Source organism: Pelophylax lessonae, assembly GCF_965119305.1.
Source record: "Pelophylax lessonae genome assembly, chromosome: 4".
NCBI classification, from domain to species: domain Eukaryota; kingdom Metazoa; phylum Chordata; class Amphibia; order Anura; family Ranidae; genus Pelophylax; species Pelophylax lessonae.
The window spans coordinates 281575812-281593876 of NC_138771.1; the positions used below are offsets into that span (position 1 = coordinate 281575812).

The 18065-nt window shown below is 39.4% G+C and overlaps 1 protein-coding gene across 1 annotated transcript in view; it reads left to right on the forward strand.

Moving 5' to 3' along the window:
* The first annotated feature begins 1303 nt into the window (after positions 1–1303).
* The window catches only part of KITLG (KIT ligand), a 90986-nt gene continuing 74224 nt past the window's right edge, over positions 1304–18065 (forward strand). Inside the window, exon 1 of the mRNA XM_082255323.1 lies at positions 1304–1508. Coding sequence (XP_082111449.1) covers positions 1494–1508 — 15 coding nt within the window. The 5' untranslated portion in view covers positions 1304–1493. The remainder of the gene's footprint in view (positions 1509–18065) is intronic.

Consider the following 18065-nt stretch of genomic DNA (forward strand, 5'->3'; position numbering starts at 1 on the left):
TAACAAAGAGTGAAAAATTTAAGGGGGTCTGAATACTTTCCGTACCCACTGTAGTATCAAATGTATAGTATAGGTATAATAAGATATGTATAGTATAGGTATAGTACGATATGTATAGTATAGATATAGTATGAAATGTATAGTATAGGTATAGTATGATATAGTATAGATATAGTATGAAATGTGTAGTATAGATATAGTATGATATGTAAAGTATATAGTATGAAATGTGTAGTATGAATATAGTATGAAATGTATAGTATAGGTATAATAAAATATGTATAGTATGGATATAGTTTGAAATGTGTAGTATAGGTATAATAAGACATGTATAGTATGGATATAGTATGAAATGTGTAGTATAGGTATAATAAGATATGTATAGTATAGATATAGTAGGAAATGTATAGTATAGGTATAATAAGATATATATAGTATGGATATAGTATGAAATGTGTAGTATAGGTATAATAAGATATGTATAGTATGGATATAGTATGAAATGTGTAGTATAGGTATAATAAGATATGTATAGTATGGATATAGTATGAAATGTGTAGTATAGGTATAATAAGATATGTATAGTATAGATATAGTAGGAAATGTATAGTATAGGTATAATAAGATATATATAGTATGGATATAGTATGAAATGTGTAGTATAGGTATAATAAGATATGTATAGTATGGATATAGTATGAAATGTGTAGTATAGGTATAATAAGATATGTATAGTATGGATATAGTATGAAATGTGTAGTATAGGTATAATAAGATATGTATAGTATAGATATAGTAGGAAATGTGTAGTATAGGTATAATAAGATATGTATAGTATAGATATAGTAGGAAATGTGTAGTATAGGTATAATAAGATATGTATAGTATAGATATAGTAGGAAATGTATAGTATAGGTATAGTACGATATGTATAGTATAGGTATAGTACGGATATGTATAGTATAGATATAGTAGGAAATGTATAGTATAGGTATAATAAGATATGTATAGTATAGATATAGTAGGAAATGTATAGTATAGATATAGTACGATATGTATAGTATAGGTATAGTACGATATGTATAGTATAGGTATAGTACGATATGTATAGTATAGGTATAGTACGGATATGTGTAGTATGTAATCTCATAGACCATAATGCTGATGAAGTTGAATTGGCGTGGATTGGAATCCCATATAAGGCAGTGGCGGGCGTGTCAGTGAGGCAGTGGCTCCAGCAGGGGGCCGTGTCCCATATAAGTAGTGCAGAGGGTGTACAATCCGACACACGGACTATGAGCTAGAGAGCGGCTTACCCAGAGATTACCCGGAGAGTTGAAGCAGTAGTAAGAGGCAGCGCAGTCATTCCGTCCTCCTCATCAGCACACTACAAGAAAGCCAATGCACGGATTAGATGAAATATGCTGGGGCTCCACAACAGCTAAAAGGATCTTATCCGAGCTCCCTGGTCTGGATTGCGGCATCTTTTCCTTATGAAGAAGACAAAAGTAAGTAGCTGGGGATTACTATGGCAGGAAGACAGACATGTCACAGATCCAGGTGTTGTATGGAGTGATGTGTGCAGCCCTCTCCACCACAGGACGTATACTCTGCAGTGTGATATGGACAGTGCCCGCTGTGTGCCCTGGGCACACATGTATCCTGTAAGTATAGGGGTCTGGTTGGGGGGGGGGGGGGGGCTGGTTGGGGCAGGGGACCCCTCTAAGGGGTTTAGTGTCTGCATGTCAGGACAGCCAAGACCGAGAGAGAATGTGCAGCTCGCGGAACTTAGCAGCCACCCAGGTAGAGAGCTGGCATAGAGTACTGAGTGATTAGAATTGGTACCAACCTGGGGCAGAGCTGGCATAGAGCACTGGTTGCATACGATTAATACTAGCCTGTAGAAGAGCTGGCATAGAGCACGGAGTGCCTAGAATTAGTGTATTCTTGGGGCTGGCATAGTTCGCTGATTACATAAAATTGGTACCAGTCTGGGGCAGTCATAAAGTACTGGGTGCATAGAATCGGTGCCATCCAGGGCCAGAGCTGACATTGAGTAAGAGGTGCAAAGGATTGACATCATGGTGGGGCAGAACAGGCATAGAGTACTGGGTGCAAAGAATTGACCCCCATCGTGGGGCAGAGCCGGGACAGAATACTGGGTGCATAGGACTGGTGCTATCCAGGGGCAGATGCATAAGATTGGCACCATCTTGGGGCAGAGCAGGCATAGAGTACTGGGTGCAAAGGATTGGTCCCATCCAGGGACAGAGCAGGCATAAAATACTGGGTGCATATAGGATTAGTCCCATCCAGGGGCAGAGCAGGCATAGAGTACCCCATGCATAAGATTGGTGGCATAGAATTCTCAGTGCAAGGGGTTGGTAAAAACCTAGGGCAAAGGTGGCATAAATTATTCAGTGCATAAGATTGGTGTTATTCTGAGGTAGAGCTGGCATTTAATACTATGCACATAGGATTGGTGCCATCCAGGGTCAGAGGGCAAAGTTGGCATATAATACTCAGTGCATAGAATGGGTGCCACCCTGAGACAGAGAAGGCAAAGAGTTCACAGTGCATAGCATTGGTACCATCCTGGAGCAGAGGTGGCATGGTGTACATGATGCATAGGAATGGTACCATCCAGGAACAGTGCTGGCATGAGAGCACTGGGTGCTTAGAATTGCTGGCACAGAGCACAGAATGCTAGGGGCAGGGGAAGTACGGGAAAGGGATTATTCTCTCCTTCCTAAGGAAGAACTGACTTGTTGCAATTTGCATTCTGCTATTGTGCTTTTTGAGAGATATTTGGCTTTGCTCCTACTGGAGATCCTTCTTGCAAAACAGGCTTTAGGTTGTTGGTTTTCCATTGTTCCCAGCGGTATTTTTGCTGTGGGGTTTAATATTTGGGAGGGTTTGCAGTGTCCCATGATTAGTGTGAGCCCCGCAGCCCCTAATGCATAATGCACTTTGGGATAAGACGCCGTTTGATAGAGTCAGCAGCTTGCATTTGCCTTGTGGCTCTCTGTGTATCTTTCAGTAATTATGACAGTAGTTTTCTGGAATGTCAAGACTGAGATTTTACACCCAGAGGTCAATCAATTCTAACTTCCAGGGAGTTTCATTTCTGCACTAACCTTCCCTTATAATATGATTATATTGCATTCATAAAAAGTAAAATGTCATGGTGCATGCCGGTTATTGGACAGGACTGGGACTGTATGACAGTAGGTGCAGCCATGCACAGATCTCAGATCTCAAAGAGCAAACCCTTACCCACAGAGGAGTTTGCCCTCTGCAAATCATATGCTGACATTGTAATCTGTCGCTGCAGTTTGTCTTGTTTTTTGATTTCTCGTGAGTTCTTGGGAGAGAAATATAAAAACTTTCATTGTTAGCACCTCCTGAAAATGTGAATTGCTTGGCTATCGCTTGCGTCATTACTTTCTCATTCATTGGCTCCAAACAAATATGCAGCAAGTGAAGTCTAAAGCTGGATACACACTACACAACTTTTGTTGTTTGATTTCCTTTAGATTTACCTTCAACTATGTAGTGCAAGGGCCTGCCTGATTGCATACAAATTTAAAGGGTTTAGATTTGACCTCATATTATATGATTTTGGTAAATCTAAAGGAAACAATCTAAATAAAGTTGTGTAGTGTGTATCCAGCTTTAAGCTAGATACACACTGTACAACTTTTGTTGTTTGGGTTCCTTTAGATTTACCTTCAACAATGTTGTTCAAGGGCCTGCCTGATTGCATACAAATTGAAAGGGTTTAGGTTTGACCTCATATTATATGGTTTTGGTAAATCTAAAGGAAACAATCTAAAGAAAGTTGTGTAGTGTGTATCCACCTTTAAGCTAGATACACACTATACAACTTTTGTTGTTTGATTTCCTTTAGATTTACCTTCAACAATGTTGTTCAAGGGCCTGCCTGATTGCATACTAATTGAAAGTGTTTGGGTTTGACCTCATATTATATGGTTTTGGTAAATCTAGCTGCCTTTTTTAACCCTTTCAACACAGAGGAACCCTTGAAATATATTTCTGGTCTTGGGGAACCCCTGCTAAAAATGAAAGATCTACAACTCATGACACATTAGTGTGACAGTCAGTGGGAAGAATGCTCCTTACTCTTGTCATCATTGGGAAGAATTACCCCCTTACAGATATCTAAAAGGAACAATGGTGTCATTGGGAACTTATCTGAGAGGCAGAAATTGCCCATTGCTCAATGAACCCCTAGAAACCTCAGGAGGAACCCTGGTTGAGAACCCCTGATCTAAAGAAAAAAAAATCTAAAGAAAATTGTATAGTGTGTATCCAGTTTAAGTTTCTCACCTGCATGCTTATCATTTAAATCAGAAAGGATATGAAGCTGTAGGACCAGTATGGCTGTCAGGCAAATAGCATTTTAGCAAGCTGAGGCCACCAATGGCATGCTCATACATCCCTTGTGTAGGTTCCATTGCAAGGGCATAGCTACAGTCATTAGTTTGTGCAGCATGTGGACAGACCCAGTACTGTGCAGCAATGCCACACATGGAAGTTTAGTTTAATGTAGATGTAGCTCATCACTTAAGAAAGCTAAGTTTTTTTCCTTCTACTTTTACAACAGATGGATCTCAATCCTGGGGGAGTAAAATGGCTCATTCAGAGAGGCTTTACATTTTATATGAAGCACGTGATTTACAGTCTATATACATCTGCATGGAAGATGTTCCCCTGCACTTTACATGGACTCAGTTCCATACGTGTCTGGGCTGATTGGGAATAAAATGAAAGCAGATAAAAAAAAAAAAAAAAATCCCAAAAATGTACAGTCTATACTTTGTAGAGCACACACTATACCTTCTCAACGCAGAAAACTTCGGGGGTTAAGTTAATGATTTTTATTGTTTTTTTTTTTCTTTTTTACTTTATTGTTTTATATTTCTTATTTACTGTTTTTGGTATTGAGTACTGGGTATGCCCAGAGGCTCTGTTTTGTACTTTTTCTCTTTATCAAAAGAATAAAAAGAATATACAAAAAAATACAGTCATCCACTGCAATCTATGTAATACATAACAGAGAGCACATGTACAACACTCAGAAAACATACAAAAAAAAATACTTTTTTTGTCTCCTGCTAACAATATTCAACACTCGGAGCAAAACCATATATATGTAAGCAGGAGCATTGCAAAGCTACACATTACTTTCAATTATGGATCATAGTTTATTAATATATACATATTTATATAACATATACACATGTTAGCTACTTGCAGTGTTAACATTATATATTATAGAAAGCAGTATTGTAAAAAAAAAAAAAATGTGACTTCCTATCAGTCGCTACAATGTAAACTATCCCTTCGCAGTGTTTCCACTTTTACATCCAAATTGGAAAAACATATACTTTATATTTGTTACATGTTTCTATAACACATTCAAAAATATTTAGAAATTGCTGTTTACCTTTCTCATTTGTTTTAAAATTGTACCTAGCTTTCCCCTTCTGTGTAAAGGACTGTGGGGAGTTATGTTTATCATAATTAACCCTGCTTGTACTGTGCTGGCAGATCTCATGATCAGCTGTAAACTAGATGTTAAAGCTAGGTTCACACTACATAGTGAATCGCCTATGTATTGCGCAGGAATGCGCACGGTGCAAATTGAGCCCATTCATTTTGAATGGATTCAGAATTGCACTACATCACAACAAAGTTGTGCATGCACTACTTTGGAAGGTGAACATGACTTCAACGTGTGATCAGCTGCAGGCAAACGCGTGGGTTTCCTCCGGGTCATCCGGTTTCCTCCCACACTCCAAAGACATGCTGGTAGGTTAATTGACTCCTGAATTAACTGGCCCTAGTAGGTGTATGTAGGAATGTGAGTAAGGGACCTTGGACTGTAAGCTCCTTGAGGGCAGGGGCTGATGTATATGTGCAATATATATATGTAAAGCGTTGCGTAAATTTAAGTACCTGTAATAAATAAATAAATAAATAGTTCTTATGGATAGGGTGGAATGTTGTATAGTAATGCATAAAAAATAAAAAAATTCTATTAGGCAGGCCATACACAGTTCGAAGCTCAGTAAGAACCGGCCTGTGATATAAACTGTTTATGGGCAGGCTGAATGTACCAAGTTGATCGATCGATCAACCTGGTTGCAACCAGCCTGCTGGATTTTCTTGCGATTATCGCTAGCCGCTACTATATCCGCTAGCAATAATTTCTGTCTTCTCCCAGCGGAGATGGCTTCCCCAGCCCTCTCCCACCAGGGGAAGACAATGGTCCGGCAGGAGGGATTCCTACATCAGCACTGTCTGTGTTTAAGGGGGAATTGAGTGAATTTCTTTCCTGAGGAAAATAAATTCACTCCGTGTATGGCTGGCCTTAGTCAGTCCCCTAATTGCACATTCAATCTGGCCATACACCATTGGATTTTTCAGTCGATGGTCTGAACTAAAAATATCGGAATTTCTCCATCCACGCTACGCAACACAGATGGACAAATCTCCATCTGTGGCTGTTTCACTTTGACAGCTGGCACCAACGACTGTCAGAATACGTGAACAGCGGCTGCAGCAGATCGGATACAGGCACTGTTTGGCTGACATTTTTCTGCCCCGGCTCCTTTGATTGTTTGATCGCAGGATGGTGTGTGGCTGGCAGCAGGGCCACCCACCAAGTGAATTTTAGACTGTTTATGGGAAACCAGACAGCATTTGAACAACTTAAACTTACTTTAAAAGCTAGTCTATATATAATCCTGCACCAAATAAACAACTAGAAAGGTAAGAAATGTTTTTTGGAACATTTCTAGGTATGCTATGTGAATGGGAACACATAACAAATATAAGTGGGGGGTTTCTCAAATCTAACTGCGAAATTGGAAATACACTTTAAGTCAATGTCTCCATTTAGAACCTGCAGACGCCTTGCAGTGGAATTGATTTAATGCATTTACTGTAATATCTGTCAATATGAAGATGACAACACCGTCTGCCAGTACTGAGAAACTAAGGGCCAGCCAAGGGCACCCTCATAAAACAGGTATTTCCTTAAATAAACAAGTGTTTCACATATCTACAGCTTTCCTGTATTTTATTTACATTTTTTAGCTGATAACATTCAAAGCGGGTTAGTTCTTCTTTGCAGACTTGGAATCCAGGAGCAAAGTGCAGGCACTTTGAATGTATTGACCTTACTAAAAAGCGATTGCATGATTCCTGTAATACTCGTAGAAGTATTAAAGCAAAATAACTTTGAAGTAGGGTAGGATTAAAGCTTTGCCAGGGTTTGTCATCAAAGCTGGAATGTGGTAGAGGTGAGAGGTACAATTCACCTCCGGTTTGTAATGACCAATAACATCTCCTGGCCCACATCTGGTCAGTGACCTTGTGTAAGGAATGAGTTAAACTTCATAGTCCTGTTTAGCAGAGGCCAAAGGCATTATCAGTTATCAAAGTCTTAAGTCCTACTTGTATCCTTGTAAAAGATAAATGGAGTGAGCTGGAAAATTGCCATGGAGAGCTTCCATGAGAGATAGAAAGGTTAGTAGAGTATGGTTTCCTCATTGTCTGGTGAACTACAGGGTCTCAGAATGCTGTGCTGGAAAGTTTATTTATTACCGGTATTTATATAGCTCCAACAATTTTCATAGCACTTTACGTATATTGAACATTCACATCAGTTCCTGCGCTCAGGGAGCTTACAATCTAAGGTCCCTTTTTACATACATACATACATATATTGTACTTCACATCAGTTCCTGCGCTCAGGGAGCTTACAATCTAAGGTCCCTTTTTACATACATACATACATATATTGTACTTCACATCAGTTCCTGCGCTCAGGGAGCTTACAATCTAAGGTCCCTATCTCACATACATATATTGTGCCATCACATCAGTCCCTGCGCTCAGGGAGCTTACAATCTAAGGTCCCTTTTTACATACATACATATATTGTACTTCACATCAGTCCCGGCGCTCAAGGAGCTTACAATCTAAGGTCCCTATCCCACATACATACATAAATACATATATTGTACCTTCACATCAGTCCCTGCGCTCAAGGAGCTTACAATCTAAGGTCTTTATCACACATACATACATATATTGTACTTCACATCAGTTCCTGCGCTCAGGGAGCTTACAATCTAAGGTCCCTTTTTACATACATACATATATTGTGCCATCACATCAGTCCCTGTGTTTAAGGAGCTTGCAATCTAAGGTCCCTATCCCACATACATACATATATTGTACTTCACATCAGTCCCTGCACGCAGGGAGCTTACAATCTAAGGTCCCTTTTTTACATACATACATATATTGTGCCATCACATCAGTCCCTGTGTTTAAGGAGCTTGCAATCTAAGGTCCCTATCCCACATACATACATATATTGTACTTCACATCAGTCCCTGCACGCAGGGAGCTTACAATCTAAGGTCCCTTTTTTACATACATACACATATTGTACTTCACATCAGTTCCTGTGCTCAGGAAGCTTACAATCTAAGGTCCATTTTTACATACATACACATATTGTACCATCACATCAGTCCCTGTGTTTAAGGAGCTTGCAATCTAAGGTCCCTATCCCACATACATACATATATTGTACCTTCACATCAGTCCCTGCACGCAGGGAGCTTACAATCTAAGGTCTCTTTTTTACATACATACATATATTGTACTTCACATCAGTCCCTACACTCAAGGAGCTTACAATCTAAGGTCCCTATCCCACATACATACATATATTGTACCTTCATATCAGTCTCTGCGCTCAAGAAGCTTACAATCTAAGGTCCCTATCCCACATACATACATATATTGTACCTTCATATCAGTCTCTGCGCTCAAGAAGCTTACAATCTAAGGTCTCTATCTCACATACATACATATATTGTACATTCACATTAGTCCACTGCAATCAAGGAGTTTACAATCTAAGGTCCCTATCTCACATACATATATTGTACATTAAAATCAGTCCCTGCGCTCAAGGAGCATACAATCTAAGGTCCCTATCTCACATACATACATATATTGTACATTCACATTAGTCCACTGCAATCAAGGAGTTTACAATCGAAGGTCTCTATCTCACATACATATATTGTACCTTCACATCAGTCCCTGCGCTCAAAGAGCTTACAATCCAAGGTCCCTATCCCACATACATACATATATTGTACCTTTACATCAGTCCCTCCACTCAAGGAGCTTACAATCTAAGGTCCCTATCTCACATACATATATTGTACCTTCACATCACTCCGTGCGTTTAAGGAGCTTACAATCTAAGGCCCCTATCTTTCATATATACATGCATACTAGGGCCAGTTTAGATAGGAGTGAATTAACCTATACTAATGATTTTGAAGTATAGGAGGGAACCAAAGCAAGCACAGGGAGGACATGCAAACTCCATACAGGTAATGTCATAGTTATAGTTGAGAATTAAACTGATGACCCTAGTGCTGCGAGGGGCTAAATAAATACCTGTAATAAATAAATACACTAAGAGGGTAATTCCCTCACTTCCTAGTGTATCTACAGAACAATAACTAAATGTAAGTTTCCCCAGTAGGACAGGTCCCAGAATTAGGAACTTGCTCAATGACTGACAACGGCTTATATAACTTTTTCCTATACGGAGACTGCCAATACCCTGGAAACCAATTTCATGTAGCAGGCTGGAGTAGTATTACCAACTAAATAAAAATGCCTTGGCTTCATGCAAAGATTTTCTATAAACAATAACTGGCTGCCAGATTCGGTCTATGCACGGATTTATACTTAATGAACCGGTCGCTCCCATTTTGTTGTGTAATTCTTTTTACTGGCCTCTGCGTTACAAATAATACAATTCTAAGGAAGCGATTGTTTTACTGGTTTATGGCTTTAGTAATGACACAAAGCAAAGAGCACTGGTATATCGCTATAGATAAACATGTTTCATTCTGATTGGTAGCCAAGGGTTACTAGAACACTTTTGTTTTGCAGTGCGGTATTAAATAAGACGGTTCCAGGAAATAGAAAAAGATACCCTTCCACTGCAAGGGTTAAATGATCATGAGGTTTAGGGGGTAGAGGTACAGACAGGATTAGTTCTCCTATCCCCTGCTTCAGCTGGCTCCTGCGCTGCCCTCTTCTCCCCGAAGCTTCTTCCATTTACATATCCTTTCTCAGCATCACCATCCATTAAAGTGTTTGTTACCCCAACACTTCATATTCCTGATATGTGCCTGTTGTACCTTGTACTTGTATGAGAAAGTATCCTGCTCTCTTTGTATTGCTTCCTTTATGTGAAATTCCTGATGTTCCTGCCAGTCCCTTTGTTTTCTAATTAAAACTGACCACACTAAGCAGGGGAGAACACCGTGGTCAGTTCTCTAGCTATGCTGGGAACTCAGCCTGCTCTCCTCCAATGATCAGACTTGTGCTGACACGCCCCTACTACACAGCTATTCACTGGGAAGCTCAGTTTACTGCTGTTTCTCCTCCCCCCAGCTCTTATGCAGCTGAGAACAGAGGGAATGTGATCACTTATATAAAAAAAAGGGAAAAAAGGTATTTTTAATTTTTTTTTTATATATCTATACAAAAAATGTTTTGCCTTTCATTTCCATTTTAAAGCTGAATGGATTGTTTTACGAGGTGACCGTTTACAATCACTTTAAAGTGTATGGAAACCCATTCAGTTTAAAATAGAAATGAAAGGCAAAATAATTGTGCATAGATATAAAAAAACATAAATACCTTTTCCCCCCTTTTTTTATAAGTGATCACTAAGCCTCTGTTCTCAGCAGCACAGAGAGGTGAGGGAGGAGAAACAGCAGAACACTGATCTTCCCACTGATAGATTGTGCAGGGGGGGGGGGGCAAGTGAGCAAAGAAAACCCAGAAAACTGACCACGCTTTGTTGTCATGCCTAACATGGTCAGTTTTTTATTAGGAAAGCAGAGGGACTGGCAGGAACAGCAGGGATTTCACGCAAAGGAAGCAATACAACGAGAACAGGATACTTTCTCATACAAGTACATATATCAGGAATATGAAATTTTGGGTTTACATATGCTTTAACTCTGAGTTGTACATGATGGTGGCAAGCATGCAACCCAGCCATGAGTGGCGCAAGGAGGAGGCTGCAGTGGACTTCTCTTAATGCTGGAGGGACCCTGCTGGGGTGGGATATATTTAGTATTTCTTCTTATACGGATGCCCCTAGATATAAGGAGCATTTAAAGCTTGCATCAAGGGGAACCCATCACAAGTTTATTTTTTTTTGGTGCTTGAAATCGGGCTTTAGTTATTATAAAACAGCATAATAGATCTCGGCTGATTATTGCCTTACAACATAATTGCTTTGTTGTTGTGTTGTGTACTTTGTTGTTACTTTGTTGTTGTGTACCTAGTGAATTATTTCACGAATTGTGTGAATCTGGCTGCTCTGGGCAGCTTTACCCAGTCTAGTCCCAAAGCACAGGCAAGGCAAATCACCCTATGTCCTGTTTGTTCAGTTCATGCCATGGCATTGTGGTGATGTATGTAGAAAAAAAGGAAATGAAGCAGTCCTTTTCACTGCAGTGCATTGCTATGCCCTACATCACATGTCATTTTGTGACATTCCAATAAAGTTTTTTCTAAAAAAGTAAACAATGGAATGCGCTGTAATCAGCGCACTGGCACTGCATACTACACTGCACACATCAGTGTTACAAAGCCACTTCTGGTGTGATTCAGCCCTAATACATATATGCTGTATTTCCCATACCTTGACAATACACAGATTGCTGCCAGTTGTCAGATTCAGATACCAAATAGTGATAATGTGCCCACTGTATGCTCTGAGCACGTCATCTCCCAGAGAACCAAGAATGTTTTCCATCACCTTGACTTAAGTTTTCTTGTAGGCCTCAAAGAATATGTAAACCCAACACTTCATATTCCTAATATGTGACTGTTGTACCATGTACTTGTATGAGAAAGTATCCCGTTCTCTTTGTATTGCTTCCCTGGTGTTCCTGTCAGTCCCTCTGCTTTCTTGTTTAAAACTGACCACACTAAGCAGGAGAACACACTGTGGTCTGTTCTCTAGCTGTGCTGGGCGCTCAACCTGCTCTCCTCCAATGATCAGACTTGTCCTGACATGCCTCCTCTAGACAGCCTTTCGCTGGGAAGATCAGTGTGTTGCTGTTTCTCCTCGCCCCAGCTCTTCTGCAGCTGAGAACAGAGGGAATGTGATCACTTATTAAAAAAAAAGGGGGGGGGGTATTTATAATGTTTTTTTCTATATTCACACAAATGTTTTGCCTTTCATTTGTATTTTAAACTGAATGGGCTGTTAACCCACTTGCCAACCGCCCGCCGCAGATATACTGCCGCAGACTGGCTCGGGTGCGAACCATTAGGCAGTGGGGAAGCCGGTCCACGGGGCCAGTGGTCACGATTGCTGCCGGGCACCCACGATCGTTCCCCGTGGAGAGAGAAAGACGGTCTGCTATTGTGAACACAGCAGACCGTTGTTCTCTCTGGAATGAACACAGAGCGCCTGTGATCCTCTTATGTAAGAACACAGATCTCTGTGTTGATTCCAACAGTCCCTCCCTCATACAGTTAGAAAACACCCCATAGGCTCACACCTAACCCTTTGATCACCCCTGGGTTAACCCTTTCCCTGCCAGTGTCATTAGTGCATATTTTTTTTAGCACTGATTACTGTAGTAATGTCACTGGTCCTCCCAAAAGTGTAAAAAATGTCACTTAGGGGTCCGATCTGTCCACCCCAATGTCGCAGTCCCGCTAAAAATTGCTGATTGCCACCATTACTAGTAAAAAAAATAAAATAAAAATGACATATATCTTTCCCCTAGTTTGTAGACGCGATAACTTTTGCGATAACTTTTGTGCAAACCAATCAATATACTCCTTTTGAGATTTTTTTTACCAAAAATATGTGGCAGAATACAAATTGGCCTAAAATGGTGAAAAAATTTGATTTGTTTTTTATTGGGAATGTTATATAGCAGAATGTGAAAAATGTGATTTTTTTTCCAGAATTGTCGCTCTTTTTTTTTGTTTATAGCACAAAAAAAAAAAAATCGCACAGGTGATCAAATACCACCAAAAGAAAGCGCTATTTGTAGGAAAAAAAAGGATATCAATTTTTTTTTTTCTTTTTAAACGGTTTTTATTGAAGGCAAAAGAAACATGGTACAGCAACATGCAGTGAAAATAATAGGTACATGCCGTGATAAAACAAGGCGCTTTGAAATACAAAACTGCAGCATATAACATTCAAAGAACATGTAGCAATGCAATACGTATATGGGATCGACCCGGCGTCCCGTCTGAGATGCAATGAGGGTACGCTAAAACTGTAGGTGTGGCCGAGGGGTCTCAACCAAAACCAAGGTATAGTACTTAAGTGGGTACGCGGAGGGCCGAGTGGGGGGGGGGTTGGATTGGCAGGGTTGGAAGGAAAGCTGGGTAAGTAGGAGAGGGTCGTGGGGGGGAGGTAACAGCAGGTGCCCGGAGGGAGCCTCGAACCCCCCCAGGGGCCCAGGTGGGAAAAGAGAGCCGGTAATGAGGACGCCCAATCAAGTGAGTACATCAATTTTTTTTGGGTACAGCGTCGTACGACCGCGCAATTGTCCCTTAAAATAACGCAGCGCCGAATCACAAAAAATGGCCTGGTCATTAAGGGGCAAATTTTCCGGTCCAGAAGTTAAAAAGGCGATCGTTTATAATCACTTTAAAGCTGAGCTCCAGCCTTTCATTCAATTTTGCACGGTTTTACTAAAATTGTTTCACTGCAAACTGTGAGCTTCTCAAAGTGTGTTCAGAAAGGTATGTATGCCAACCCCTTCTAGCTAGCCAAGAGTTACAGTGATTACATCTAAAATAAGCAATGTGATGAAAATAGAAAGCTAAAAAGGGGGGGGGGGGAAGGAACCAGTGAAGGCAACATTTAAGCAGATTAAAGTTCAGCTTTAAATTCCCATACATGATTTTTGCTTTGCATAGATACGTGCTGAGCATATATCCTCAATGTGAAATGTTTAGTCTTACTGTCAGCCCATAACCCAGGTATCTCCTTTACAATATGGAAGCTTAGGGGAAGATTAGTGTATTCCAGGGAAAACCTCTAAGCTCTTTGAACCATCATAAAGCATATTTTTCTCGTAGGGAATTTACTGTTGTCTTCCAGTTAACTAGCAACGTTAAATATTGGACCTTATAAAATTTGTACATATCTGAAGTGAGCCTTAAACAGGCCTGGACTCGTAGTCTGGCAACTCTGGTATTTGTGTAAAAAAAAAAAAAAAAAAAAATATATATATATATATATATATATATATATGTATATGTATATATATATATGTATATATACAGTATATATATATATATATTTTTTTTTTTCCGAATATATGTGTATATATACAGAATATATATATATATATATATATATATATATATATATATATATATTTTTTCCGAATATATGTGTATATATACAGAATATATATATATATATATATATATATATATATATATATATATATATATATATATATATATATACATATATATATATATATATATATATATATATATATATATATATACAGTGTGTGTATATATATATATATATATATTTATATATATGTGTATATATACAGTGTATATATATATATATATATTTATTTTGTTTTTATATGTGTGTATATATACAGTGTATATATATATATATATATATATATATATATATATATATATATATATATATATATATATATATATATATATATATATATATATATATATTATTTATTTTTTCAATTGGTTTTGTGTATAACATATTTTATGATTATTTTTTTTTTTTTGTTTTGTTCTGCTAGTATGGCTAATATTTTAGTGTCTCGTATCAGTATTTATTTTATAAAAGTCAGCTGTTCATGCACGCATTTGCGAACAATGTTTTCCGCTGCTTTGATTTCTATTAAAATCGCATAGAAATACTTTTGCTTGAGCTCACTGTGCTCCATTGAGAGGGAAAAATGAATGAATGGCTGCACACTCCGGATGGATGCCAAAATCATTATTGTAGTGATCATCAAATAAAAAGCATATAGAGCACAGCATGCACCAAGAGATCAAAAATGTTACCATTTGTATCTCCTGGTGATCGCTGTCCTGTATATGCTTTTATTTGTTGATCACTACAATAATGATTTTGGCATCCCTTCTAGAGTGTGCAGCCATTCATGGATTTTTCACTGTTGATCTCTGCTTTGGAAGCAACCTCTGCTTTGGAAGCAACACTAGACTTGCAGCGCTCACACCTTGGGCGGTGTTTCCTCATCACTAGACTTGTGCTCCATTGAGAGTTTTATGAAATGGAAGCATGAGTCATGGTACCTTTGGTTCCATTAAACAATGGAAGGGGTCATTTCATTAGTAAATGGGAACACGCAAGTGTTTGGTGTGAAGAGGTCACCTACATCATTTAATAAAGAGCAGTCCAGGAAATAGTTTTGAAAATGCCTCCTGTTGTGCTGGAATGTGATAATCTGATAACTGTTATTTAAAGTGTTACTAAACCCACAGCAGTAAAATCAGTGTGTATGCAGTAAAGCATGCTTGTTAAACTCACTGTGGAACCTAAGGGGTTAATCCTGTGCATTGTGTAAACAGGCTGTTTAATACTGACTTCTCTGATCCTCTCCTTCTTCCACAGTCCCCAATCCATCTCCTGATAGAACAGAGCCTTGGTGGCACTCTGCGCATGCTCAGTTTGGTGTGTATTGCTAAAGATTTTTTATTTTTTTTTATTTTCTTGGGAGGGTGCATGCAATCAGCACAGGGCCAATTAGCACTGTCCAGACAGAGGGTCAGGGGTCCTGCAGCCTCATAGGACAATCTGATGAGAATGAAAACTCCTCCTATAAGCTTTAACTAGTGCTCGGCTGGACACTGGTAGAAGTCACAAGACTGCTATATACTGTTGATGAGAAAAGGTATTTAGCAGTTTATATTAACTAAAATAATTGCATTGCCATGTTTTGTGTACATTTAGGGACCAGCCATAGTGAATGCAGGGTCCTGGGTTTAGTAACACCTTAAAGCATACTACATGGCAGTAGATGCCTGGTGTCTCTGCTAATACTTGATGTCCTTGTGATCAGAGCTATATTAAGTCATTAAAGGATAACTAAACCTAAAAATGAAATATGTTGACACTTACAATCCATGGGGTAACAACCATGGCTCCCTCCACGGATACAATGTAGTACAGAAAGTGTGTTGTTTGCAGGATCACCAGGTAAAAACCCTGAAAAAAAAAAAGAAAACAAATGCAGTCACCATATATAAGGCCTGGTAAACTGCAATATATTACAGTTTCCTTCTGGGTTTAGATATGCGTTAAGTTTTGCAAGCTCTATGGCTTTTTTTCAATGGCCATTGTATTAATGTGCATTCATAATTTGCAATGTGGATCATTACTTGCTTAATGCTATGTTGAATATTCAAATAAACTGTTTATTATAGTTATGATATCATCTGCTAGTGGGGGATCTAAATCTTTTGCCAAGTTGAATGTTTTACATTACTAGGCAAAGAGATGAGGCCTTGATAGTGGTTTAAGCTCTATGCAGTCTGTTATAGGTTCAGAATAAATGACAAGTGATTATCACTTAAGATTGTTTATGGGGCATAACATGACCAACTTTTAGTGCATAGAATACGCAAGTATAGCTCTTTTTTTTTTTAGTTTTGGATTGAGTGTGGGTGGATTACACCCCTTGTCAAGTTTTTTTCATTGCTGTTTATAATTTCACTCTCTTTATGTGACCTGGTGGCCATTATCCCTGAGACCGAATGGGATGGTAAATCCAAAATGTTATAGTTGTCATAGGCAAAAGTAAAGCTGACTATGGAGGGCATGAATTGCAGCTGGATTGGCCTAAATCTGATCCTAGGGTGGGCATCCAAGAACCACCCAGCTTAACAAAAGTTATTTAATCACTTTAGGACTGCCCACCGCACATATACTCCAGTAGGGCGGCCGCTCTGTGCTGGATCACGTACTTACGTGATCTGCGCGCTAGGGTAGGGAGCGATTGGCTGCAGCATGAACCAATCAGTGGGTGCCAGCCGCTGATTGGTTGCTGGCAGCCGGTGATCGGCTTCGGTAATTACCGAAGAGACCCGTGTAGGTAAACAAACACAGGGCTCCCTTCTGACAGCATCAATGTGCTGGTCCCCCCCCCCCCCCGCAAAGCAGGAAATAAGAAACAGCACATTGCTTAGTAAAAACAGCACACACATAAACACATGTTGGGCACACATTTAACCCCTTGATTGCCCTAGATGTTAACCCCTTCCCAGCCAGTGTCATTAGTACAGTGACAGTGACAACTGTCTAAAATGGGAGTTCCCCTCACGTTGTGGAGATTTCCACCCACTTCTTGTTGCATCTCTGCGACAGGTAATGATGGAAAATTGCCCTAGATTGTAAAAAATAAACTAACATGGGGTTGTAAACTATTTCCTACTCTCTAAAATGAAGCGCAAAGTTTGGGCTATGCCTGCGCTTGAAAAGTCTCTAGTGAAGTTGTGACCAGTTCTCAGTCAGGATATTGACCATTCTCAAAATGTACACAAAACATGACCTGCTGGCCACCTTCCAAGTAGAGAAGAAGTGTTTAGTAAATGCAATAAACCGACTCTGCATGCAGAGGCCTTTTGAGTTCTCTGGCTATCTTTTTTGAGCTAAAGATAAAATGTTTTAACCAATTTAGATGGCACCCACTCATACATTCAGGCTTTGTAGCTGGATTAGGCCACAATCCTACATTTATGATGCCTGCAGACTGGTTCTCTTCGGGGTGGGGGGGGGACAATGGAGGTTGATAAACCTGTTGCAGGTGCTATCGTTTCCAGCTGTGATATGTGGCACCGACTGCGTTTAGTATCACAGCTCTCTTTTGCCTCCCCTCCATTCATCCCTTCCAAAATGTTTCTTATTGCGCATGCACTAA